Raw genomic sequence first — 27,556 nt, forward strand, 5'->3', positions numbered from 1 at the left:
TTTGCTGACACATGGTCGGCTTTAGTGCTTGGCCTCTTACTCTTTCTCTCAGGCTGGCATCATCCTTGGATCTGATGTCCCCTCCTATTGGACATAGGCATGGGGTATTACTCCCTCCTCTGTTTTTCTGCTGTGGGACTCATCATGTATGCACATAATCTGTCTCTTCTTTTCACCTGCCCAAAGACAGATGGTATGTCTTTATGTCCCCAACACTACACAAAACTAGGGATTTAACTTCTTTTTCTTCCTTTTCTCATTTCTCTTCCTTTTCCTTCTGCTCTCAAATCTTGAGCAATATGACCTCGTCATTTTGAGGAATGATTATTTTTAAAATGTAGGTGTACAGAAATGTTGCCTAAACAGACCAGTTGATACTAAGTTAGAAAACCCAGGTTTGACTGTAGAAAAGAATGGCATGTTGAATATTGACTTTAGTAAATAAACGTTTCTCTTCTCTAGGGGCAGACGTTCCAGAAAAGCCTGAAAAATGCCTGGAAGGGAAGGTGTGCTCCTTGGGGCCTCCCTTGGTATTTTGAGTATTGAGACTTCAGACTGGCCCCCTGACCTCCCACTCACCCAACCATTGTGGGTGTCCTGAGAGTAGGTTGACTTCCTAGACTGAAGGGTTTCCTAGGCAGGCAAGGGTGAGGCTGGCAAAAACTAAAATCAATCTTGGTCCTTTAGAAACTTGACACTGGAACAGAGGGCTCCGTATAGGAATAGAAGGAGAGATGCATCTTGAACTCCGGCACTGGCACCTTAAGCATAGGCACCCTTGGCTGAACTTAACACTGAAGCATAGGACGTACTTCATTCAGCAAAACACACTGTGCAGGGCCTTAGACTGCACATGAGGCAATCTTAGGTCTTGGTCTGTTGAGATGGTTCTGTTTGATTTCTCTTGTCCTGGCATAATTAAAGGTGACCTTTTCTATTATCACATGTGTCTCAATTTTTTTAATGCTGACTTTATTTTTGAGAGAGAGAGAGAGAGAGAGAATGGGGGAGGGGCAGAGAGAGGGGGACTGAGGATCTGAAACTGGCTCTGCACTGACAACAGAGAGCCTGGTGTGGGGCTCAAACCCACAAACTGTGAGATCATAATCTTAGCTGAGGTTGGCTGCTCAACTGACTGAGCCACTTAGGCACCCCACATGTGTCTCAAATTGGAGGGTAAATTATTTGATCACCCTGTGTAGGACTAATTGTCAGTGTTGACATTGTGTGGCCTCAAGAGGCAATGAATTAAGGGGTTTTTATGTTAGTTCCCTGCTGGTGTGGAAGGCGGAATGACCCTTCCTTGCTCTTGGATTTCAATGCTGTCAAGGCTCTGGAGAATTTAGGAGGCTCGGGAAGCTTCAAGAGGGAGTTTGAATATATCATGTTAATAAGGCACGTGGATGCTTCAGCAATTAATTGGAAAAATAAGAGGTTTGATTATATGTTATCCCAAGTTTTGAAGCAGTTTATAGTCTTAGGCTATTTAGTTTAGAATCCTTGCTTTAGCCTTACAAACCTAATTATGTACCTGTTTTTTTTTTTTTAACTGAGGTGTTTTTTTGTTTGTTTGTTTTTTTCCAATGGCTTTTTAGTACCTCAATCTATGATCTTGAGAAGTTGTGGTTCTTATTGGCAGGAAGACACATGCAGTGAGCTATAGCTTTAAGAATTTGTTTAATTGATCAAGTTGGTTGTTTACATGTAAAGCTAAAATTAGTGATTAAATGGGCATCTGCTTTTGCCTGCTCAGTATCCCTTTCTCTTTTTTTGAGGGAAGAGAGGCCCTTTTTCTTACAGAAACACATTCCATTGAGTTTAGGTGGAGTTAACTTCCTTAACTCTTTTCCCCCTAACCTCCTCTATCCCTTATAAGAGGTTGGAAATGTGATTTCACAGATTCATGCTTGACCAATCAGAGCACTCCCATTCCTTAGGCCACACTGAGTTTGGGGCAGGGGTAGGCACTTGACCCCAGCTAAGGCAGTTTCTCTGAAATTGTCTGCTGTAGCTATTGGAAAAGATGGTTTCATTCTACCAAGGCTGCTAATCTTGTACTATGGGACTTAGGTTGTTGGCACTATCTTTCCACTAAAAGGAGAATGCCAATGCAAAGAGAGAGTGGGGAAATCCCAGTGGTATTGCTTTGAGACTCCTGGACCCAGCCATGCCAGAAACTGCAGATTTTTAGTTCCATGAGGCAATACCCCTGCCCCCCTCCCTTTATTTCTGCAAATTTACAAATTAGCTTAAGTTAAGGTCACTTATAACCAAAGAGTTCTAATATAAGTAGTGAGCAATCTTCTGCATTGCAGGGATCCAGTCTCTCAGATTTTAAAGATTTTCTAGAAGAATATATCAATTCTAACTTTGCTGAGCATCTATGACATTGTTTCCCAAGTAGTCTAGTTTGTTTACTGTCTGGTGCTATTTAGCTTATCCTGTAGTCCTAGAAATCTGTTGACAGAGCTTTCTACTAGGCAAGATCAATCTTGGAAAGACAACTGGAGATGGAAGATAATCAAGTAGACAGACCTGAAGGGAAAAGCTGAAGGAAACCTCTTCCCTCCGCAAATTCCGCCGTCTCTTAGTCTACAGACTCAGACACCACTTTTCTTCTTTTGCTCAAGGTTATTTCTTATGTATCAGTGGGGTAACATGTCCTCTGTCTCAAGTGTGAGAGATGGAAAGAGGAAGCATCTTAGCTTCCACAGAATGCCCCTGCTCAATATCTTGGGCAGTGTGTTGATAAGGAGATCTGGATTTATAAAACATATGTGGAAAAACAAGTAGCCCAGCAGTCTGATGAAAAATAGGGTGGTGGAAAAGACATATTGAAAAAACCTGAAAAGAGAAAGTCAAGAAACTGTTAACCAGAGGTTAGGAAACCAGGAACAAAATCAAACTTATGCCTAAATGCATGTCTGGCTCCTTTTTGATCTTCAGATGTCTCCCACTAATTTTTGTCTTCATTACCAACAACCCCTTATAAAGGCAGCTCCTTCCCATACTCTGGCTAGCCAGGTATTCTCTGTTTCATCACCATGTTTGATTTTCTTTTAGTGTTTATCACTGGCTGAAATGATCTTGTTCTTTTATATTTTGTTTTATTTTTTTGTTTTGCAGAGTTGTTTTCCAAAGTGTTTTGCACCAATTTGTAACCCATCAGCAGGGTATGTGTTTCTGTGGGTCCATATTTTCTCTAACATTTGATATCATCAGATTTAAAAAATTGTGCCAAATGTGTGTAAAGTAATGGTCTTAATTTGCATTTCCCTGATGAACAATGATGCTGAACATCTGCTCATAGGTCTTACATGTCTGCTCTTGCCCATTTGTCTAGTAGGTTGTTTGGGCTTGTCTTATTGATTCGTAGGAGTTCTTTTTTTTTTTTTTTTTTTTTTTAATTTTTTTTTTCAACGTTTTTTATTTATTTTTGGGACAGAGAGAGACAGAGCATGAACGGGGGAGGGTCAGAGAGAGAGGGAGACACAGAATCGGAAACAGGCTCCAGGCTCCGAGCCATCAGCCCAGAGCCTGACGCGGGGCTCGAACTCACGGACCGCGAGATCGTGACCTGGCTGAAGTCGGAGGCTTAACCGACTGCGCCACCCAGGCGCCCCCGTAGGAGTTCTTTATATGATCTTGATATCAGTCCTTTTCCATTGTGTGTATTGTGAATATCTTCCCTCTACTTTATAACTTTTATTTTCTCTAAGGTGTTAGAACAAAAGTTATTAATTTTAATAAAGTCTAGTGTATTGATCTTTATTTAGAACCAGTGTTTTTGTGTCTTATTCAAAAAACCATTCCCTACATCCAGTCCTAACAGATGTTCCTATTTTCTACTAGCAGTGTATTCTAGTTTAAAATATGTCCACACATTATTCGCTATTCTGCCCTTTAAGAGACTCTCCTCCCTTGTACTGTGGGCTGGACTTAATGACTTGGTTCTCAAGAATAGAGTATCATGGAAGTGACAGTGTGTGACTTCCTAGATTACACACTAAAACCATTGCAGCTTCCTCTTTCCTCTCAGGAGGAAGCCAGCTGTCATGCTGGGAAGGATACATAAGCAGTCCTGTGGAGAGGACTGTGTAAGGAGGAACTGAAACCTCCTGCCAACAAGCAGCAACATTTGTCCGATGTGTGAGTAAGCTACCTTGAAAATAGATCCTCCAGTCTAGCCTTCTAATGACTCTAACTTGGCCAACATCTTAAAAAAGTTTTCTTTGGTAAATGTTTGTTTATTTTGCAGAGAAAGAGAGCACAAGCTGGGGAGGGGCAGAGAGAGAGAGAGGAGAGGGAGAGACAAAGAATATGAAACAGGCTCCAGGCTCTGATTCAGATGCTCAACCACTGAGCCACCCAGGTGCCCCTGGCCAACATCTTAACTGCAACCTAATAACAGATGGTGAGCTAGAACCACCCAGCTAAGTGGCTCACAGATTCTTAATCCACAGACATTGTGAGATGATAAATGTTTGTTGTTTGAAGACACTAAGTTTTGGGATAATGTGTTATGTGGCAGTAGATAATTAATGTCAATTTTAAAGATTTTTTTTCTTTTTGGACATTTAGTCCTTAACATATCTGGCCTTGCTTTTTAAATATAGTGTGTGTGTGTGTGTGTGTGTGTGTGTGTGTGTGTGTATTTAAATGTGATCCAATCTCATTATTTCTCATCTGAATAATCATTTTTACCCTACCTTTTTATTTTATTTTATTTTGTTTTATTTTATTTTATTTTAATGTTTGAGAGGGAGAGAGAGAGAAAGAGAGAGACAACGTGAGTGGGGGAGGGGCAGAGAGAGATGAGAGAGAATCCCAGGCAGGCTCCATGCTGTCAGCACAGAACCCGCTATGGGGCTCAAACTCATATCATGACCTGAGCCAAGATCAAGAGTCAGACGCTTAACTGACTGAGCCACCCAGGCACCCCTCCCCTACCTTTATTGAACAATTATTTTTTTCCTTTGTGACATACAATCACTGTCACATATCAGAGTTCCATATACGCCTTGTTTCTATTTCATTGGTTGATTTTATTCCTGTGACAGTATTACACTATTGTAATTAATGTAGCTTTAAAGTAAGTCCTCATAACTGGAAGGGCACGTTCCCCACTCTTTGCTCTCCTTTAAAATTGTCCAGGTTATTTTTGACTTACTTACTCTTCTATATCCAGTGTATTTTTAGAATAATTTTATTAAATTTAATGAAAAATCTTTTGGGCAGTTTGGTTGGAATTGAAATGAGCTTATCATTTGAAGAGAATTGATGTATTTATGATTATCTCACTATATTTCTCTTCTTTCATTCATGTTACTTTTAATGTTTCCTAATGAATTTCTGTAAATTCCCCTTATAGTGGTCTTGATTTTTTTCTTAAACTGATGAATTATTTTGACCTTGTGGTTTTACTATGATTTGCACAAGCAAATTTCTACTTTTTCCTTTCCTGTGTAACCCTTATCCAGTTGTGCTACGTTGCTGCTTGAGGCAGCACCAATTCACTACCTACCTCCATCCACCAGTCAAAAACAGCCCGTTCCTCATCAATAATTGGTCTTGGTGATAGGAGTTAGGATCCATTATAGTATAGCATCTTGGTCAGAATTAGAATCAGAAAATGTTTACAAATCTCTTCCTAGTATTCTCCTTGAAGCTGAATACAGTATTCATAAGAAAGTTCTGGGATGTTATTCCCAGAGAAAATCCTAGGCATAATCTACCTTTATTATCTCTTGAGTCAGTGCCTGATATACCAGTGCCCCATAGGATATTGGAGCAGAGCAAGAGAAAGACCCTTCTAGTTTGATATGATGAGCTAGACTTTTAGGATATTGTCAGATTCTCTTCAGGATACCAACCCTCTTTTAAAGCAGTTACTTCTTACCCTGGGAGCCCATGCGGGTAATTTCACACTAAACACTGGTGTCAAATTATAGGCGAAGGCAGCCTTGGAGTTCTAGGGAAATTCTGCTAGCTTTCAGGGAGTATTGTATTTAGGGATATCTGAATATGTAAAATGAAGGGGTATCCCCCTTGAGCAAATTTTCCAGACAATTGAAGCTGACCTTTAAGCATCAATAGTTTTACGTTAACCATTTTGATGGAACTCTGTCTAAATCATATTTCATGCCACTTTGAATATATGTTTCTCTTTGCCTTCTTAAATAAATTATATTGAACATAATCTGACCTTTTCTTACAAATGCAGGGGCTTCATGAGTGCCAATTTTACTTTGCTATCACAGTGATTCCCTCAGGACTAATATCCGCTTGGTTGTTTGAATCTTGAGCTCTTACTCAGTTTAACAAGTATTTTTGAGGAATTATGTTCTGGGTACTGTTGAGTGTGATCTCTCTTTCATAATCATTTTCTCTCATTTGCTGTTAAGTAGGGGTATACATGGATTTACAATTCTCTAGTATTTCTAATGTAACATGTTGACATTGTATTAAGTTTGCGGGGGACACATCTCACAAAATAGTGTGAAAATCCAATCATCTTATGAATCATAAAAAGGATCCCCATTTCCAATCTTGATGTTATTGGGGAACCAGATCCATCAAGCTAATTCAAATCATTAAAGGGAAAAAGGAATAAGCATGAGATTTGCCACATCTATCTTAGGTAATAAAGTTCTTATTTCTGATTACTACTAGCCTATTAGCTTCTAAAACTGGAAAATTGAGATTAGGGATTGCCTTGGGATGAGGAAGTCATACTTTAGAAGTGAGAAACTTGGTCATCGATGACACTAGTTTGTTGACTTCACTCTGGGGGTATGTGTGTGGGTATGTCTACAAGGGTTTCCTTGTCTAGACTTTGTTGTCTGCCAGGATGGCTAAATGAAACTCCCCATTTTCCAGGAAGTTTACTCAAAGGTGTCTCCTTACCTTTTACAGAACCAAGTTCCCTTGTTTTGGAGAGAATCATCCTGGAAGAAGGAAAGACATTAATAAATAAGCAATTTCTGGAATCTACCATTCACTGTCAAATAACATTCAATGAGCCATTAGTTAATGTTATATTTAGATAATGTTTTGCAATTTTTTATATGCATAAACAGATGGAATTTTCAGAGACGAGCGTATATATTTGCTTGTATGTATGTGTAATTTTGTATTACTTTTTAATATATTGATAGAAATGAATGAAAGCCTGAAAAGTCAAGGTAGGTTGCCCTTTTTCGTATGTAAGGTCATACAGCTAATAAGTGGCAGGGCCAGACTTGGAACCTGGGTCCTTTGAATCCACATTACACCCTTACCTCCTGCTTAACCAGTAACCCTTAAAGAAGTTTACAGGCTATGAAAACCACACGAATGTATTCTAAGAGAAGTTTTAAGAGTTCTAAAAATATAAAGATGAGGATATTTCCTGGATTTCTGTGGCATCTCTCTTCCAAAATATTTTCTCAGCTATTTCATTTTCCTTTTAGCTTGCTTGTGAGATAAAAATGAAGAAGTACAATCACATTTTAAAATTGTGAAAATGATGCTCACAGAATTGGAATTAGAAAGAAACTTTCTGCGTTACGAATTTTGTTCCCTAGCTTGAGTGAGATTAAGCAGCATGCCAGCTGGTCATTTGCTCAGGCAGGCTGTAAAGGTTGTTCAGACATCATAGGTCATTGAACCATCATGGGACTCTGGTAATCTTGAGGAAGATTTTTTTCTCTGATAGGTGGTGAGAAGGAATACTTTGATTAGTCAGTGAGAATAGATGATGGGATACATCAGGGAGCATGCCAAGCTTGGTTCTAGAGAGGTGGAGTCCAGTTATTTTCAGGAGTTTTGTTGTTGCTGTTGGTTGTTGTATAATATGCAAGCTTGGGGCCAAAATAACTTGTTCCGAATAATGGGAACCATGGTCACTGTGAACATGGTCTAATACATATCCAAACATCTGGATGACCCCAACGACAATAGATGATTGTTGATATTTGTTTTTTAGGAATAAAATACTTACTTTTTTTGAAATTATGAAGACTATCTAAATGAAAAAGTTTCTAGTGAATGTCAATTTTGGCTCTAAAGCCAATATAAGTTACAAAATTAAAGTCTAATGGAAGTTTATCTTTTTGCCACCACAAGACACGAAGCAGGCCAAGAGGATGCTCTAAATCCAATTGTGTCCTTTAGACTGTTGCATATATGCTAATGACATCATGATGTTAAATATGAACAGACACTGAAGCTGTTACATAAAGAAGTAATGACTTCTCATGTTTTAACTCATGGGCTAATTCTGATATATGTCCTGGTGCTCTGTGTAGTGAGAAATTTGGGATCATGTTGGGATCACCAGGAAAGACCATTGTGATTATGGGAGATGGGAGGAGTGGTATATGTGTCCTGTCTTGGCCTCTTCTCCACAAGAATGTTCCTTCAGTTAATATTTCTTCCTGCTTCCATTCTAAACTCTGTGAGGTCTGAGGCTAGTTTCTTTGAGAACAAGTCATTTGCATGGCTCTGAGAGAAGAGAGACCATTGTCCCATAGCATCTTCGTATGTTTAGGGTTGGAATGCTTTAGAATTATGTGTCCTACTATTCTTGGAAAATGCACATGAGAAGATTGGTATGTGTCTGGTGGCTTATAGTGTTTTGGAAACTCCCTTGAAGGTAATGACCCTGAGAAAAGCTGAAAGTGGACTGAAATGGTTACCTTATTATTTTGGCTGTTACACTTTTTTCTTGCAGAATTCATGCTCAAGACTTTTGATCTAGGAGAGAAAGAACCAAGGTGGGAATTGAATAAAGTACATTTAAATGTTCGTATTACATCATGGTTATTTAAAAAAGTTTTATATTCTAAAGCTATACTGTCCAGTATTGTAGCCAATGGCTACGTAGCTGTTTACATTTAATGAAAATAAAAAAATCACTTCCTCCATCACAACAGCCATCTTTCAAGTACTCAATAGGTGCATAGTGGCTACATACTAGATAGCACAAAAAATTCCATTGGGTAGTCCTGTTCTAAAATCTTGGCTTAGTAATGAAGCCATACTTAATGTTCAGAAAGGATCTCAGGAGACTTGAAGGTGTCCATTAGGGGTAAGGACCTCTAAGTCCTGGTGCCCTGGCCCCCAGGCCACAATGTAGACTAGCCTATTTAGAGGCTGTATGAAGCCTAGGTCTTTTTCTCTTAATCCCAAGACTCCAAAATATTTAATACATGGATATACTTCCCAAGTGAATTAAGATTTAAATTTTAAAGAGGGTCAGGGAATGGAAGTGAGGTTTTTGGTTTTAGTTTCTCACTATTTAGACTCTTGACATACTCAAGGAGTATTTTTTTTTTTTTTTGCGGGGGGGAGGCTTTTCTCTTACTCTAATTTCTAATTTTAATGTTCATAGTTTAATATAGTATACAGTTTGCGTTTCATAATATGATTGACCTAGTTTATGTCTGGAGATTAGTTTCATGCCTATCCCGTATGGTTGAATTTCCATACATTTTGGGGAAGTGAGGATAGTATTAATTTTAAGACCTTTATTATAAAATTTAAAGAATGCCCATTTTATCAGGGTGCCAGACCACTAACCCTTTTTATTTATTTTACTGTACTTTATTTTATTTATTAAAAAAATTTTTAATGTTTATTTTTGAGAGAGAGTGAGTGAGTGCACACCTGGGAGAGGGGCAGGGAGAGAGACACAGAATCAGAATCAGGCACCAGGCTCTGAGTTGTCAACACAGAGTACCATGCAGGGCTTGAACTCACAGACCAGAGATCATGACCTGAGCCCAAGTTAGATGCTCAACAGACAGAGCCACCCGGGCACCTGACCGTTTTTAAAGCACATGTTCTTGCCCTTAATATAAACCTGAATAATTGACAATGTGATTACAATTATGAAGGAAGGTATGTTTCTGCAGTCTGTTAAGAAAGATAGGAGAAGGACCTGCATTTTTAAATAGATGTGGTTGAGTGGGGGTCAACAAGATCGCTAACAGAGAGGAAAGTTATGTGGTGTTGGGGCTCACTGAATTCCAAATAGGAATTGATCAGAGAAATGTTTGCTCTGACTCCGGCTGAGATGGAGTTACCACTAAAACCAGGATGTTCCTTTGTTTGCCAAAGCTCACACTTCTCTCTCAAGGAACCGAGTCTCTAGTTCTTCTTCTATTTTCCTCAGAGTTTCCTGGTACTTCTTCGAAGAGAAATAAAAGAAACCACAGTTACTTGCTAGAAGCCTTATGTGCTTTTTGCTGTTAATAACCATGTGTTACAGCATTGTCATGTGAATGTTTGGTATTCCCACTGCCATTTTGTCTCCTTTCCCAGTCCACCAGCCCCCTACTACTCCAGATCTCTTACTGCACTTCACCACTGGGCAGGTCCCTGTGGTTATTGGGATTATAAACAGGGAAAGTGCTCATTATTAATTTAAGAGTTCAGAGCTTTGGAGATGAGGGCAGTAATAGAATGATTCTAGTGGTAGAGTGTCATCCTCCCTAAAGGCCTTTGTAATGCCACCTTGAAGCATTAAAATTGTTGCAGTGTTCTTTGAAAAGCCTGGTTTCACTTCATCCTGTACCTTAACAAACGCATTACTATCCCTTTACAGAGAAACTGTACCTTTATGCAGAGGGCCTGATCTTCACAGAGCTGTGCCACAAATGTGTAGTCTTCCATTACCTGGGAAGTCAAAATTCAGTCTTAAATTTTACTCAGTAAGTTGCTATAAGAACAGTAGTATACTTGTTTCCTCTTAGGCCCCAGGCCTTAAATGTGCTTTTCTAATTGTTCTAAATATGTATTTGCTGTATGTATGAAATCATGCCTTTTTTGTTTTTTTGTGGATGAACAGGCTGTACTTTACAGTCCCGATGGAAATTACTTGGGGACAGTTGGGAGAAAAATAGATACTAATTCATAGAAGGTATAGATTATGGAGAATATTCCGTAAAAAATGTGAAAAGAGAAGGTAATCTGGGGGACTGTATTGATATGATGTAATACATTCCTTCAAATCTTGTGACCAAAGATCAAGTTTTCCTTACTGTGGGAGAAGGAACATTGAAGTTATTGTCGTTTACCTTTGTCAGCTTTTGCTCTTGGTCTGCACAGGAAGCTTCCAGCTGTTTTAACTTAGCCTATAGAAAGGGAAAGAGACTGGTAACTCAGCCAGGTAAAAGCAGGATTCCATTCTGAAATGGGATCACGAACATTATCTCACAGGTGGTTAAAGTGCGTCAGGACCAATTTTAGATGTCTTTTTAATGGAGGGGATTCAACCTTGAGATGAGAGGACACTTGAATTGAATCTAGTGTGAAGTAGCACTAATTTGGTGTGTATGAAGATGTTAAGTGGCTGGAGCTTAGGGGCAATTGGTAAGAATGAAATGAGGTGGGGAAAGGTAGACATGTAAGAGATTACAATAGGCCCTTATAGCTTCTGGAGAGTTTGGTTCTTTATTCTAATTGGAGTGAGAAGCCAGGTGAGAGCTTAAAGTTGTAAAGATACAATCTGGTTTGTCTTCTTTCTTGTTTAAATTTATTTAAAAAATTTTTAATGTTTGTTTACTTTTGAGAGAGAGAGAGAGAGAGAGAGAGAGAGCGCACGAGAGTGAGTGAAAGAGAGCAGGGGAGGGGGTAGAAAGAGAGGGAGACACAGAACCCGAAGCAGGCTCTAGGCTCCGAGCTGTCAGCACAGAGCCAAATGCGGGGCCCAAACTCATGACTGAGATCATGACCTGAGCTGAAGTCGGACGCTTAACTGACTGAGCCACCCAAGTGCCCCTGGCTTGTTTTCTTTCTAAAGAATAATCTTTTCTGTGTGTGGAAGGTCGACTGTTTAGGTCTAAGTATAAAGGCAGGAGGACTAACTAGTTAGGAGGCTACTTTAGCATCCAGGTGAGGGGTTATGGTGGCTTGCAAAAGGGCGGTGTAATAGTAGTAGAGAGGAAAAGATGCATTTGGGGTATATTCTGTAGGCAGAGGGGACATACTGCAGGCTTTCCTCTCTTCCCTTTTCAGCTCTATTGTTCCCACTTTCATTGAGCTACCATTTTTTTTTTTTCACATTTGGACTCTTCTAACAGTTCCTTTCCCCACCAGTCAATTACATCTAGGGCTAGACAGCCAAAGGTGCTATGGGCTGTATTTTAAAGACAGTGGCCTGAGTCACAAGGAGTTGAGTCAGGTGTCCTATTAAACTGCTGAACTGATCACCAGCATGCAAGAGGAACAGAAGCAAAAGAGATAATGTATATTTCATAGAGTTAGAGATACAACGTGAGAATTCTTCAAAATAGGTGGACAAAAGGGAATGATTCAAAGCATTAATAATACTCTTTAGGGCTGGGCTGATGGCTGCCAGGAAAATAATGGCCACTGTTGTGCCAGGAACTCTCTGTCTGGAGTCTGTCACAATCAGCTCACCTGATGTGGCCAGCATAGCCAGACTTAAAGTGTCACCGCTAGATTCGGGCAGACTTGCTGTTAGCAAAACTTGTTTTGGGCAGAAGAAGGAAGAAAATCAGTCTTCTAATCTCTGCAGTTTTATGGCTAGGATAATCAAGGAGCTTTAAGCTCCTTTCTAGTCTTAGCTCAAGTTTATTCCCCATGTACACACAGGCTCCTGATTTCTTTCTTTCCAGATAAGTGTCCTGGATAGGCATGCCCAAACAACTTACTTGAAGGCTTTGACTTCCTCTTTTTTATGTCTATCAATGCTAATTTGGCCACCAGAACATAGAGCAGTAATTCTCTATTCTTTCATTTTCGATTTCTATTTTAAATGTGTCTATATCTTCTGAGTCTTCATACACACAGTATGGGCTTAAGTATGGGCTTAAATGTGGGGCTTAAGAAGCAAAAGAGATTGAAAGATAGGGACAGTGTGTTTTTCTGCTCTTTAATTTACTTGTTTTTAAATGACATATATAAAAATAAGTATCAATTAAAAAAAAAAAGCAAGATGGGGCCTGGGTGGTTCAGTCAAAAGAGCACGTGTCTCTTGATCTCAGGGTCATGAGTTGGAGCCCCACACTGGGTGCAGAGATTTCTAAAAAAAATAGAAAAAATAAGAAAAAAAAACTTAAACATCATAAAAAGAAGCAAAGAAAAATTAGATAAGGCAAGGACAAGGACATATTCCTACAGAAATTATCAATAAGAATTGAATCTGCCTTCTGAAAAAAAAGATCTCTAAATCTTGCATCTTTGATCAGATGGGTTATGGTTGTGCTCAGGTGCTTAACTGTGAAACACAATTAGGGAAATGGTAAGCCCTGTATGATGCACTTAGCAGTTAGAGGTCACTATATACTTGAATGACCAGTTGAATGAATCCTTTGCTGGATTGGAGTCAATGACAGGGTGTGTAAATTACCTAGCACACAGTAGATTTACAAGTCCAAACTCTGCCTCTATATGAATTCATGCATATGCTTCTGCCATACTTTTAAATAATCACCTTAAAATTGTGACTTTTTAATGTTTTAGAACTCCAAAAAAAGAATATTTTATATACACAATTTCATTCAGTTTTCAAACTGAGGCTGGGAGGAACTGATTAAATTGCTCAACTTCATATATCACACTAAGTACCTCTGGGTCTGGGATTTAAATGAGGGACTTCAACTACCTCCAATGTTATGTATGTATTTGTGCATTTGTGCCCTCTTTTTGATGGAAAGAGAATAAAATATATGGCTTCAGAGTGAAAGCCCTTACTAAGGGCAGGGGAGAATTCAGCATTTAGTAGCCCAGGTTTAATCTGGCATGGCTGAAACTACAAAGAATTTATCCCAACTTTGACAATTGTTTCCATTTAAAGACTTGTTTTCCTGGTCACGCAGACCAAACCCATTCGAGATTGCTTTTTTGTTTACCTTTGACTCTTCTGGGGTTCCTTTTAGATCTTCTTGTTCACACTTGGTTGCCTTATGTGATTTCCTTGTAAGCTGTGGTTTCAAACAGAAAAGATACATTTCAAATAAAAAATATATCAAATAAAAAAAATATAGCAGACAAAGACATTCTCTGATATGTAGGAGACAGTAACTTGGCCCATATCAAAGCTGCCAGGAAATGGTCCCTTGATGGATACTTGGTGTCTTTGGGAACATCTTTAATCTACCTCCATTTATTCTCACTAGTTTTGGCCACCAAAGCTGCTCAAAGCAGGAGTACTTCCCTGAACCCCTAATCCATGCCACATTATTCAGGCCTGTGGGCATGGGTCAGAAAGTAGGGGAATCATAAAGAAATCCACTGTATTTTGACCAGTTGAGGTAGAGGGAATACCTGGACAAAAAAGAAGGAATTTTTAGGAATTAAGTGTTTTTAAAAGTCTCTATTGAAAGCAAAATTAACCTCTCACCACAGAGGTCCCAGTCAATCCCTTTGGAAGCAATTTCCTTGTGATAGAATGAAGAACCTATGGGATCACTGAATACCTGGGATGCCCTATCCACTCCTTTCAATTTGACACTTGCAGGGATAATCCATGGCACTTTGGTCATGACACTCAGCCTCAGGAGAGTGGATTAGTAGTAGTGCCCACGCCCAGCACAGGCCTCTCTGACATGTGGGATCTTCTGTGATTATTTGCCCTCCCTTGCCTCTCTGATGAGTGGTGCTGCTGTGGGGACACCAGGGAACACAAAAGCCCCATGTCACCTTTCTTTGAAGTTCTTCTATACTGTGGACCAGAGTCTCATTCTTCCTATCCTGTTGAGAGGACGAAGCAGAGTTTAAATGTGCATCTGTGTACCACCATCTTGATTTGGTTGACTGTTCTTTATTTTACCCCAGTGATATTTTACTACAGTAACTGTACCTTCCTGCATAATGTCAGGTAAAGGACCTGTGGTTTGATCTCCATACGTACACACCAACTTCCCAGGGATTGAGATGACCACATCCCCGGCTTCCCAATATTAAATATTACCAGAGACACCCTACCCTCCACACATCCCCTTCCATGCAAGGACCTACTCTGCTATGACTTTTGAGTTGATTATACTTTGTATGTAAAAAGGGGAAACTGTTGTTTCTGACAGTGAGGAGGAATCAACCCTATCAGTTGGCTTTTCCCTGCTTTTTTAAACCTTTTTTTAAAGTTGATTGATTTATTTTGAGAGAGAGAAAGAGAGAGAGAACCAGCAGGAGAGGGGCAGAGAGAGAGGGGGGGGGAGAGAGAGAGACAGACAGACAGACAGACAGACAGACAGAGAGACACAGACAGACTCCGAAGCAGGCTCCATACTGTCAGTGCAGACCCTGACTCAGGGCTTGAACTCATGAACCGCGAGATCGTGACCTGAACTGAAGTCAAGATTCAGACAGTTAACCAAATGAGCCACCCAGGAACGCCAAGCTGTTCCCTAATTCTTGCTTACAAGTCTGGCTGTCTCTTCTTCCAGCTCCTGCAAGGCTTTTTCCCTCTCTATCATGGTGTGGTTCTCCTTTTCCCATTCTTCATCTTCAGCCAAGTCTCTGGTGTGAGCAATCTCACCTTCCATCCTGGACGATGCAAGCACACACTATGAGGAACTGACAGCCTTAGAAATAATAAAACACATAAATAAATAAAATCTAAAGTTGGAAACCCTTTCTTTCCTGGATCCTTAGGATCAGAATCTCTTTAAAGACAAGAAAAGTACGATTCCCCCATTTACCACATCAAACACCCCAATGTACTTCCAGCTCAGGTGAGTATCTTTCATTCTTTTAGGATTTTCTTTGTTGTTGTTGTTTTAATGTCTATTTATTTTGAGAGAGAGAGAGAAGGAAATTAAGTGGTATGAGGGGCAGAGACAGAGGGAGAGAGAGAATCCCAAGCAGACTCCATGCTGTCAGAACAGCCTGATGAGGAGCTTGATCCCATGGTCATGATCCCTCAGGTCATGACCTGAGCCGAAATCAATAGTTGGATGCTCCTCCCAGTTCTTTGGATTAGGAACTTCCCACATGAAACCCCAATACTCACCTCTGAATCTCATTTTCTTTCTCTTGGATTTTGAGAAGAAGTTCCTGATTTGCTTCATCTATTCTCTGCATATCCCTTTCAAGGTCCATGTTCAAACTGTTAATGTTCCTCTTTGACTGGACCAGTCTTAAGATTTCCACTTTCTCTGACCTGTAGGCTCAGCCCCCAAAATGAATAAGGGCCAGTTATCTTAAGATCACTAATTTTTTGGGCCAAAAAGGATATCTAGAAGACATATAACTCATTAGCCTGGCTATTTTTGGGAGCACACCTTTCCTTTTTCATTTTTAGGAAATTACATTTCTTAATTATGCTGCACAATTTGTTTCAATAATTCTTAACTCAGCAAAGGAGGTCTTTCTTGGCCAGAGTGCTCAGTATAATAGTGCACCTCCACTCTGGTTCCAGGAGAAGTTTTGCTTCCTTAAATAGCCTTTTGCATTGGAGAGAATGATTTTCAAATTGTTCACAAAAGCTGCTCATGCAGTACACTTTTATCAAGTACATTTAGTCAGGAAGCTGGTACATAATTTATGATTGGACATAGGTTTATGCAGAACCACAAGAAGTTTCCACCAGCAGTTAGGGCTTCAGTCTTTTCCTACCTCCCTTCAACTGAAAATTTCTCTGCTATTGCCTACTAGAAAGCTTGAGAATATCCTATGGGAGTCACTCCATTGAGCACACACAGAAGTAATCCAGGTTTTCACTTTCAAGAATGCAGGTATCATTTTTGAAGTAAATTTGAATGAAATAATGGTAACTTAATGCTAGTGTAGTCTAGAAATGTATCTGGCACATGGGAAGCTCTCAATAAACTTTTTGTTTTCTTGAGAATGAATTAATTCATTTAATTAATTGGTTTGTCTCTAAAATCACTAACTGGAAATAAGATAGGTAGATGGGCATATGTATTGAGTAGGCACAAGGGATGGTTTTGGAAAAGAAATTCCTACCTTGAAGGGCTGGCTTGGATGGGGGCTTTGCAATGGCTGTCACTTCAGGAGGCCAAGGGGTGTTTGGGGCAGAGTACAGTGGAGGACAGATGGATAGGAGCTGAAGGAGAGAGCAAGACTAGAAGATGAAAGGAGGAATCAGTAGCAGACCTGCTTCATACCTTGGTCCTTGGATGTGACTTTGCATAATCAGGACTACTTACTCATAGTCTAGCTGATTGTCCTTGTGTTCTTCCATTGTAGATTCCCTAAAATACCAGCAGAGATGTATGTAATGAATTGGGGAAATGGGTCCATTTATAAAACACAGTAACTAGCTGAGAGTCCCAAAAGACAGGAACAAAATTAAGTTAACTGGTTTTTTTCCCTCCCACTCCTATAATTTGGCCATAACGAAACTTAGCTTTCTGATTCTTCTGCCCATGAATATGCTTATGCCTCAGTAAGGATACAGTGAGGATAGAGGGATAATGCTGGAAAATTCAATATACATCCTGCAGCAGATAGATGGTTCACCAACACAAAACCCTTTGGAAATGTATACGTGGCAGTAAGCATCAATAGATGTTATCAGTTGTTCTTAATATCTTCTTTTCTCTATGCCCAGGTGCTTCTCTTAAGCCCCATGTGCATAGATAAATGTGCATAACTGCCCTGGAAAATAATCTTTCTAGCCTGGCTTCTGCAAGAATCTCCAGATATTAAGATCTTTGGTATTAAATAGGACTCAGAAAAAACAAGCAGGAGTAAATAATTTGGCTTGTTCTGCTACTTAGTTTCCTCCTTTTCTCCAATAAAGTCTACCTCCCTTCTGATGTATGGTCTTCTGGATTCTGCTCTAGTCTATTAGCTTCTGAAGAGTCTAATCTTTCCCCACTGGAACCATCCAATAGAATCTCAGAACCTTCTATAGGGTCATAATTCTGCTCTTGACATAGGATGGGTGGGGCAGTATGTTACAATAGGATGGATGGCAATGGTTTCTCCTCATTTGTGCCAAGTTCAGAGCCGAGTCTTCCCTTTGGTGGCAGTAGTTTCAATGGATCTGATTTCTAGGCAGATTGAAGGGATAGCTTCTGTCTCATTTCTCTAGCAGATTGAGCACTTTCCTTGCCCAAGCTTGACTCATATGGGAACTCTGGGTCCTAACACCAGCAGCCTAATCCCATAATGTAGTCAACTAACTACTCATTCATTCAACAAACACTGAAACTTGGAAGGAGCACCTATTTTTGCCAGGCACTGTTCTAAGTACGAGGGAGACAGAATGGGAACGAAATAGCCCAAAGCACTTGGCTTTATGGAGTTTACACTCTAGGGTGTGTGTTGGGGGTGGAAAGGGATAACACAATCAACAGAAAACAGGAGTAAATTGATTTTATTTGGTATGTATATTTTGGCCAGATTAGGCACAATTTGTAACTTTTTATGTGTGCAAGTCACGGAAACCTGAAGTTTCAGATCTTGACTTAATAAGGACTGCATTGAGTTGATTTGTGGGCCAGAGTGACTTCTTAACATACTGTAGTTTCTAACAAACTATTTGTAAAATTAATGGCCTCTGATGACCCCCATTACCATCTCCCTTCTTCCTGAAAGAAGGCATTTCATTGCTTTATGAAGCTGTACACAGAAGAGTAATTAAGTAACAATTCAGGCCAATGGCCTCTCGGAGGAATTAATGGTAGGGAGAGTTCATTAACCCCAGCTGGTTATAGCTTCTTCAGGAAATGCCCTGGACCAAGGTTATCTTGGCGATTAATGTATTGGATAGAGACTTTAACTAGGATAAAAATAAAGCTCTATCTCCTTCCTGGGGAGCTTTTCTCCTTGAGGGGCTACCAAAGGCAAGCCCGTAGGGGCAGCAGAACCCCAAGCTTGGGGCCTTGTGTGGGAGGAAGACAACAGATAGCCACTAGTAAGAATTGCTAAATCAAGGTAAAAACAGGGCCTTGGGGGCAGGTTAAGGTCCTTGAGGAAGCCTTCCTGCTATTTGGGAGGTGGCTTTTGATTAACACCCAATGCAGCTTTAGGGCAGCTGTTAACACCACCTTAACTTTTCCAGGCCACACCCTGACCTGCACAGAGTCGCTGCCAGAGAGACGCAGATTTTGCTGCATTGCTGCCAGGGATGCAGTGGCGTTTATGTGGAAATCTGTTGTGAAAACATCCTCTTTTGACAGGCTGGGCACTTGGGCTCTTTTTGCTGGGGCTTCACCCTCCTACTCTGAGGGGTCTTGTCAGGTGCATAAGCCTGAGAAACTGCCTGGGCCCTTGTTCTTTCTGCCCCTTCCCGGGGAGAGAGACCTATTTCTTTTGCTCATCTCACTTGTCCTCACTTTACTTTGGCAAAATCTTCTTGGATATTTTTATAAATGAGCCTGGTTTTGAGGCTCATAGCCAGGCAAGGCTCTAGAACCTCATTTTAGATCAGTTTTCAAATACAGAATCAAGTACACTATTTTCCTTATGTCCTTACTTATTTTTAGTGACTATTTCTGTACAGTCTTTAGGCTCATGAAATCTCTTTCAGTTTCCTTTCAGAATCCTTCTCAGAATAGCTTTCTCAAAAGCAGAAACTTGAACTAAACTGAAATGTGAAGCAAAAGAGAGAAAGAGAGTGTACCAATACTTAATATTGTCATTATTTAATATCCAGTAAACTGCGGTAGTTTAAATCGGCAAAAGGTTGTGTATTTTCTTTTAAAACAAAATCTATTTTTGCCTGTTAAACCCTTTTTTATAGTTTTCATAGAATAGATACACTGTGGTACTTTTCTTTTTCACTTAATAATTTGTATGAACATTTCCCAGGTTGCTATATGCTCTCTGTAATTATAATTTCAAACACTACATGAAATTGTGCTGAGTTGATAACATTCATAATCTGCTTCATCCTAACCTTCTTACCACACTGTTTACCCTTTTGCATACCTATCTCCTCTTGAGGGCCTGGAGAGTACCTATATGAATTTTCTAGAGCTGCCATGACAAAGTACCATAGGCAGGGACGCTTTAACAACAGAAGTGTATTTTCTCACAGGTCTGGAGGCTGTGAGTCCTGATAAAGGTGTCGGAAGGGCTGTTTATCCTAAGGCCTCTTTCCTGGGCTTGTAGATGGCTGTGTCTGTTCTGTGTCCTCACATGGGCATCTCTGTGTGTGTGTGTCTGTGTTGTAATGTCATCTTATGAGGATGTCAGTCATGTAAGATTAGGGCCCACCTTAATGACCTCATTTAAAATTAGTTACTGTTTTGAAGGCCCTATCTCCAAATAAAGTCACATTCTGAGGTACGAGGTATTTAGACTTCAATGTATGATTTTGGGGGGACGCAAGTCACTCTACATCAGGTATTCAGCAAGTGCTTAACTGTGACCAAATTGATGAACATTCAGGTTGTTCTCTCTTTGCCTAAATAACAGCACTTCAGAGAATATATTTGTAGAGTCATTATATTTTTTCAGGTATAACCAGAGTATTAAAGTATGTACACTTATATTTTTACCGGTTTTGAATGCCTATTCATTAATATATCTGTCAACTGCTTTTTACAGATGAGGAAAGTAAAGACAAGAGAGATTAAATGTCTTGTTGGGATTAAAACAGATTTTTAAAAAATCTGCCAAACCTGATACCGCATCTCTCAACATTTTCTGGTTCATTCTTCTGTAAGCCTAGGAAAGTGTAATAGGACAAGGGCATTTCCTCAGTTATAACACAGTGCTGGTATTTAGGAGCAGTTATTCTGAGTACTTCACATATTAGTGATATAATTTTCATTTTCAGTGAGGTCATTGCTTCTAAAGTAACCATGCTTGATCTCTGCTTTCATAACCCTTTGCTTTATTTTAAATTTGCTTCTCTAGCTTTAATTTAAAAAGTTTGCAGTTAGGAAGTGATTGTTAAATGGAAGATTACTAAAAAGGATAACTAGAACCTCTGCAAGAAGACTTTTGTAAAAATTTTACATTGAAATTTAATATAATTCTATACTCCCTTCTCAGTTCTTCTTTGTTCTTTCTGCCGTGTACTGGGAATACCTTTAAATTTGCTTGTTGGTCCCTTCTGATAATTACAGAGAGGTCTTTCATACATTGAGATTTTAGGATGTCTTTTACTTAGCAGAAGTAATACTATGCTCGAATGTTTATACAATAAATGGCTTGTGTGTAGCTTATCTTTGGCTCTATAATTCATTATTCTTCCTTTACTTAGCAGACATTTTTCTGAGCATCTAAGTGGGTAACAGGATGACCCAAAGATGACTAGAGTACTCTCAGTTTCATAAGGCTCTGCAGTGTGATAAATGTTATAATGCAGGCAGATAAAAATTGCTTTGGAATTCACAGGGGGAGCATCTAACTTTATGATTTAGGGAAGCTTTAAAGGAGAGGTGCCTTTTGGATTGAGTTGAGTCCTAAAGGAAGAGAGAAACATTATAGATAATAGAAAGGTTACTCTAAGAGGAGGGAACAACAGGTTCAAAGGCACAGTATGCTCAGTATTGAAGGGTAAAAATTCACTGTAGTTTCTGTCTAAAGTAGCACATCCCAATGTGTGTGACATGAACAGTGGGTTGTGTGACTGATAGATTTAGGTGAGACACAGAGGTAACATTTTTGAATTTAAAAATTAATTTTAAATAGTGATAATATTTAGTAAAGCTATAAGTAGTACATTAAAACTTGATTTACAGAGGCGCCTGGGTGGCTCAGTTAGTTAAGTGTTCAACTCTTGATTTTAGCCCAGGTCATAGTCTTACAGTTCATGGGATTGAGCCCTACATCAGGCTCTGTGCTGACAGCGCGGAGCCTGCTTGGGATTCTGTCCCTCCTGCTCTCCCTGCCCTTCCCCTGCTCGTGCTTTCTCTCTCTTTCTCAAAATATAAATAAATAAACTTAAAAAAAAACCCTTGATTTGGAGACATTGCTTTGAATGAGAATAAATTTATTTGAGTAAAAATAGTACTTGGTTTAAAGAAAAATAGTAAGTAGACAGTTACTCTGAGGGAAGATGAATGTCACAAACATTGTGAAGGTAGAATGTGAGTAACTAAAGTTTGGGGATTAGTGCTCTAAAAGCACATGTGGCAAAGGACAGCTAGGTCGGCAGAGGAGCACCATGTACTTGTGCTCAGGATGTCGGGTTTCATCTTGAAGCACCCCAAGAGGCATTAGAGACTTTTAGGTAGAAGGGTGACATGGTCATCATATTTGAGAAAGATAATTCTGGGGCAGTGAAGGATGGATGGGAGGAAGAAGCCGCCAGTGCTTGTCCATACTGTGCATTATGATCAGCCATCTCAGGGGAGATACTTTATGTTTCTGTTTGGAACGGAGGCTCAAGTTTTTATCATGCATTTTTTACCCCACTGGAAATTGCATATTAGAGTTTTTAATATTATGTTATTTTATGTTTGGTTTATAAGGGCAATATTAAATCTTCTTGGTGAATGATGTCTACCACACTTGCAATGAGAGAGTTTTTGTCCCTAACTCCTCCACTGTAACTTATGTAACCCTTGCTTTGAATAACTGCAATCTGTAGATGGTTTGGTTTCTCCTTGTTCTTTGTTAAGTTTATTTATTTATTTTGAGAGAGAGTGAGAGAGAGACCAAGAGCGAGCATGTGCGAGCAGGCAGGGAAGAGGCAGAGAGAGAGAGAGAGAGCCAGAATCCCAAGCAGGTTTTGCGCTGTCAGTGCAGAGCTGGACAAGGGGCTCGATCCCATGACCTTGAGATCATGACCTGAGCTGAAATCAGGAGTCTGACGCTTAACCACCCAAGCCACCCAGGTGTCCCTCTCATTGTTCTTTTAAAATGTTTTCATTGGGGCTAATTCTTCCCCTAAATAGACATGTGCAAATCCCATGACAATTTCTGGTTGCTTTCAGTCACAAAACAATGTTCCCCTTCAATAATCAAAGGATCCACTACCATGTCATAATCAAAATTCTGTACTTGGTATGGAGTGGAGGTTTCTGCCTGCGGTGGGTGGAAAGATTGCAGTGGGGAAGGGGCTTATTGATTTTCATCTCTCTCCACAGGGAGCACGTCTACTTCACCTTTCTACTGGGCCAGCTACTCATTCAGACACCTACCAGGTAAAAGAGGAAAGGGGACTTGAAAGTCCTTCCTTCACTGATTCTGTTGTGTGCCAGCACTCTGTCCCTCAAGGCCTGCTTGAAACTTAGACATGATGCTTTCTCTGGTAGATGCTTTAAAGAAGTTGTTGGAGGTTGCCTAAACATTGTCACAACATAACTGGAATCTGTAGCTTTGACCTGGACCATGGCATGTCTAAACCAGTCGTTCCTTTGCTTCTCCCTCGGTCACTAAGACTTTTATCATCCTGCCAGCTTCACTTTGCTGATCACTTGCCCTTCTAGGTGGCCAGGACTGGCAACATAATTTGTAGAACTCTGTGAGCTGAGTTCAGTCTATGTAGAACTCGGAGAATGCAGGACTCTTCTCTCAGAAATTATTAAGAATTTCAAGCCAGTGACAGCAGAACATTAAACCAAGTATAGATTCCTTTTGAATGCAGCTCCTTGTGTGACTGGACAAGTTCCATGTCCATGAAGCTGGCCTTGTAGGTGGCTCTCAGGAATGAGACCTAAGACAATCCTGTGCAGGCAGACACAGTCACATATTCTTTGTCTAAACAGGCTCTGGAACATAGGCCAGCTCCCACTTGTTTACTCTGTTGTCAAAGCAGTTAGCTAACCTGTATCATACCCTTAGATTTTCTAGATGACAGTCAGACAGTCGTCTCCACTATTCCCTAAGGTTTCAAGGACGCTTAGTAAGATCTCCTAATGGGCTCACAAAAACCCTTCTCTTGTATTATTTTCCTATTGTCGCTAAAATAAATCACAAATTTTGTGGCTTAACACAACACAGATTTATTATTGTACAGTTCTGGAAGTCAGAAAGCTGTCATGGTTCCCAGTGGGTAGCATCAAGGTGTTGGCAAGGTTACCTTACTCTGGAGGCTCTAGGAAAGAATCTTTTTCCTTGCCTTTTCCAGCTTCTAAAGGCCAACTGCATTCCTGGGTTCATGGCCCCTTCCTTCTACCTAAAAGCCAGAAGTGTATAATCTTCAAATCTCTCTGATTCTCTGAGCTTTGCTTCTGTGATCATATTGTCTTCTTTCACTCTGACTTTCCTGTGTCCCTCTTATAAGGACCCTGATAATTACCTGTAGTTCATCTAAATAACTCAGGTTAATCTCCCCATTTCAAGACCCTTGTCATGTGAAGTAACATATCCACAGGGAATGGAGACAAGGACATGTTGGGGGCAGTCATCTTTCAACTTACCTTGCTTATCTTTTTTTAAAATGATTTTTATTTATTTTTGAGAGAGAGAGAATATGAGCAGGGAAGGGATGGGGGGGTAGACCGAGGATCCAAAGCAAGGTCTGTGCTGACAGCAGCCAGCCCTATGTGGGGCTTGAACCCACGAACTGTGAGACCTAACCTAAAGTCAGATGCTCAACTGACTGAGCCACCCAGGCACCCCTACCTCATTTATCTTGAGGCAAAGAGAAGCAGTCCTCCCATCTTTCCCTTTGAATTCACATCTCACTAGGTTAGGGAGGGGTGTATACCCCATTGTGGGTATAGACACAGCACAGCCCTCTGAAGAAATCTTGCTGCCAATCTTGGCTCTACAGTAATTCTAAAAGTATGTGAGGAGTTTAAGAGTCATCTAAGAAGTTCTCCAAATAAACTGTTGATACTCAAGTCCTTATCTTAGGATCTATTTCAAATTCACTTTTGTCTTCTGCGTTCCTGATTTTACTGTTAAAATATTCCAGTACCAATTAGTATATCAACTTTGGTCCTTATAGAAAATGTTATAATAGATTAGTAGGAAAACAATAATACATCATTCCATTTTTTGAGTTAAAAGATTCATTTCCCTGTGATGAGAAGTTAATTTTGGAAATTCTGGGAAGTGGTTGTTTTCCTCTATTCTCTGCTTTGAGTCCTGATACCTTACAGTTTTCACAGTTACATGATTTAGAGTAAAATCTTCAAGTGTTATTTCAAAGAAAAGTTTTTTTTTCCTTTTCAAAATGGGATATTAGAATGGATAGCTGTATGTGACCTGTTTGACTTTCTCCTCTAAATATTTAGCTCTAGGGGCGCCTGGGTGGCGCAGTCGGTTAAGCGTCCGACTTCAGCCAGGTCACGATCTCGCGGTCCGTGAGTTCGAGCCCCGCGTCAGGCTCTGGGCTGATGGCTCGGAGCCTGGAGCCTGTTTCCGATTCTGTGTCTCCCTCTCTTTCTGCCCCTCCCCCGTTCATGCTCTGTCTCTCTCTGTCCCCCCCCCCAAAAAAAAAAAAAGTTGAAAAAAAAAATAAATATTTAGCTCTGTGCCAGGCTCCATGACCACTCCCCTCGCTGATCATAGGGATCGAACTTATGTAGAATACAGCTAGCCTCCCTTTCTGTTTTCTTGACTCTCTGCTCCCAGCCTATCACCTAAGCTTGTATATCATTCCTGTGACCAGTATCCTATTTTCTTTCTCAGTTTCAGGGTCTAGAATTGTGTCACAAACCTACCTGGGAACACAGTTCTGACTTCTCCTGCAACTAGGCTCTATTTTTGTCAGAACCTGATGCACAGATTTCTGACCCTAAATTCTTCCCCAAAGGTGGGCCCATCCAGTGCTTCTACCTCTCTCCAGAGACCTGCTTGCCCAAGTCCTCATGGGTATATGGTCTGCCTGCTTACCAGAGAGTGCACCTATTGCCATTTGTTGGATTTCCTTGGTTCTAATCACTTGCCTTGTCCCCCTCCTATGTCTATACCAGCTCTCTAGATCTCAAATGCTTTCTGGACTACCATCCTCCCCTTTTCTGCCGAATCAGAACCTTGATAGCTGCCCTTTCCAGAAATTGTATTTTATCCCTGTTTTAACAGCTCGTCCTCATGTGGAATATTCTGCTGGGGATGGAATGCTTCTTATAATAATATTAATGTATAAACTGGGGTATTTTTTATGAAAGTGAAAAATGAGATTTTAGAATTGGGATATATTTTGAAAATTCTATGCATGGGGTATTGTCTGGTGACACTTAAACACATAAAGCATTTTAGGGAGCTATTTCACAAATAACAGTGTTCTCAGAGGCTGGGTTATGCTACAGTTCTGGAGAGAGGGTGCTCATCTTTAAATTTTATTTTTTTCTTCTAATACTCATTGATTTTTGTTTAGGCCTTGTAATATTTAATAGACCTTTTTCCTGTGAAAATGTAAATAAACAAAGATAAAGGTGAATGTTTTCTTAAGCCGATTTTAGTTTTGAACACAACATCTCTGAGAGGTCAAATTCAAGATAATTTCGGAATTCTAAACAGGTTTTATAACCTCTATTGGCAAGAGATCTGTATTTGCAGAATCCATAAAGCTTTTAAGGTATAGTTGATATTGAAACAATAATGACCCTGGAACAGGATATTTCCTGGAGATTGATGACTGGCTGGGAGGGGTTGATGGCCTGAGGTGTAGTTGAGGGCCATTAACCTCAGACAGTCATTAAAGCCCAGGAAATGTCCTATGTCTAGGTCGTTATTGTTATTATAAATTGAAAATGGAAAAAAGAAACAGGCATACAGATGATCTGAAGGGCGCCTCCATTTCCAATGGTTTGAACAGGGAGTGTTCTGGGAGAATTTATTCCCCTGTCCATTAGACAACCAATCTCTCTGAATCCTCTGTCACATCGTCCTTCAAGTGATGGGTCTTTGTGCTGGAAATCCCTGAATTCCCCAGATACCTGGGTAGAGAGAACAGTTTCCTTGTTGCAGCTACCTTTGCTCAGAGTGACTATATTAAACAAATAGTAATGGTGAATAGCTTTGCCACTGCTCTTAATTGCACCCTACATTGCCATCTATGTCTTTCCCATGGGATCAGCTGTTTTCTTCTCTATTTAGCTGCAGTAAATTTCCCACAGCTAAATTTTAAGGCCTTGAATATTTTGTCTCTGCTTATTTCTCAGGTCCTTGGGGGTGAAAGTGCATGTTATTGGCTTTGCAGTTGTGCTGTCTGGAGTCAAGCTACATATGGCATCCCTGTTCAATTCCTTGTTCACTTTCCAAAAAGTTCTATAATTCAGTGATATTTTGAATTCCCAATTAATAAGTGATGTTTAGTTTGGAATGTATTAAATTTCAGCTTTTTTACCAATCCTATGGTAGCAGATTCACCTTCCTCTATTTTTTTTTCCAAGCAAAATATTCAAAATGGAGAAGTTGTCACTTTAGGATTTCTACTTAGGTTTCATAACAAAGCTGGATGTGAAATATTCAGCTTTAATATTCTGCAACAACTTGCCAGTTTTATTTTATTCATTGGCTATAGGCAATTTCATATAAAGTTTACCAAAAAATGTATCAGAGCAGTATGACCTGAAGATCATCAAGCTACCGTTTCATTTACTCACAAGGTTTGAGCCATGTTTTGGATCAAATTCATCATTGTTGACTGAAAAAAAAAAAAAAGAACGAAAGAAAAACTCAAAATATTTCCCTTGATAACATTGGTCAGAAACATCAGTTTTATAGAAGAAGAGCATTTCAGTGTATAGTGCTAGGCTGCCAATATTGTTAGGAATTTTATAAA

At 39.9% G+C, this 27,556-nt stretch overlaps 2 protein-coding genes and 1 pseudogene across 12 annotated transcripts in view; 1 reads left to right on the forward strand and 2 right to left on the reverse strand.

The window, feature by feature from the left end:
• Nucleotides 1-27,556, forward strand: part of LOC132669294 (uncharacterized) — a 609,352-nt gene that overhangs the window by 76,522 nt on the left and 505,274 nt on the right. For 2 of the 5 annotated variants that reach the window (XM_081795889.1, XM_081795890.1), the window contains exon 2: nt 22,969-23,021. In XM_081795889.1, the coding sequence (XP_081652015.1) occupies nt 22,969-23,021 (53 nt within the window). Of the gene's footprint in view, nt 1-10,592; nt 10,695-15,601; nt 15,684-16,605; nt 16,686-22,964; nt 23,022-27,556 lie in introns of those variants that run through there. The other 3 variants (XM_078448476.1, XM_078448475.1, XR_013556249.1) reach the window with 3 other exon arrangements.
• TMCO5A (transmembrane and coiled-coil domains 5A) lies at nt 1,659-27,406 on the reverse strand. 7 transcript variants are annotated; one of them, XM_081795888.1, is made up of 13 exons: nt 17,722-17,764; nt 17,121-17,165; nt 16,918-17,035; nt 15,962-16,111; nt 15,372-15,495; nt 14,650-14,700; nt 13,860-13,931; nt 11,061-11,117; nt 10,600-10,659; nt 10,107-10,171; nt 8,679-8,736; nt 6,907-6,947; nt 1,659-2,844 (listed from the first exon to the last, which is right to left on the reverse strand). In XM_081795888.1, the coding sequence occupies exons 4-13, from the start codon at nt 16,048-16,050 to the stop codon at nt 2,646-2,648; spliced, it is 816 nt and encodes a 271-aa protein (XP_081652014.1). In that variant the 5' UTR covers nt 16,051-16,111; nt 16,918-17,035; nt 17,121-17,165; nt 17,722-17,764; the 3' UTR covers nt 1,659-2,645. The 7 variants fall into 7 exon arrangements, with proteins under 7 accessions (XP_081652014.1, XP_078304600.1, XP_060474972.1 ...); XM_078448474.1 differs by lacking the exons at nt 16,918-17,035; nt 17,722-17,764 and adding an exon at nt 27,378-27,406; XM_060618989.1 differs by lacking the exon at nt 16,918-17,035 and having other exon boundaries at nt 17,722-17,795.
• LOC144616786 (small nucleolar RNA U13) lies at nt 6,438-6,535 on the reverse strand (annotated as a pseudogene).

This window comes from Panthera onca, chromosome B3, assembly GCF_046562875.1.
Source record: "Panthera onca isolate mPanOnc1 chromosome B3, mPanOnc1 haplotype 2, whole genome shotgun sequence".
Lineage (NCBI taxonomy): Eukaryota > Metazoa > Chordata > Mammalia > Carnivora > Felidae > Panthera > Panthera onca.

Bases quoted from the DNA above. Each gene is read 5' to 3' on its own strand.
- TMCO5A (XM_078448474.1), bottom strand. The intron at 10,660-11,060 runs GTAAACGACAAT...TTGACTTCCCAG, and splicing joins AAGAGCAAAAGCTGACAAAG to GTAATGGAAGACTACACATT. The intron at 10,172-10,599 runs GTACAGTTTCTC...TTCTCTTCGAAG, and splicing joins ATCAGGCCCTCTGCATAAAG to AAGTACCAGGAAACTCTGAG.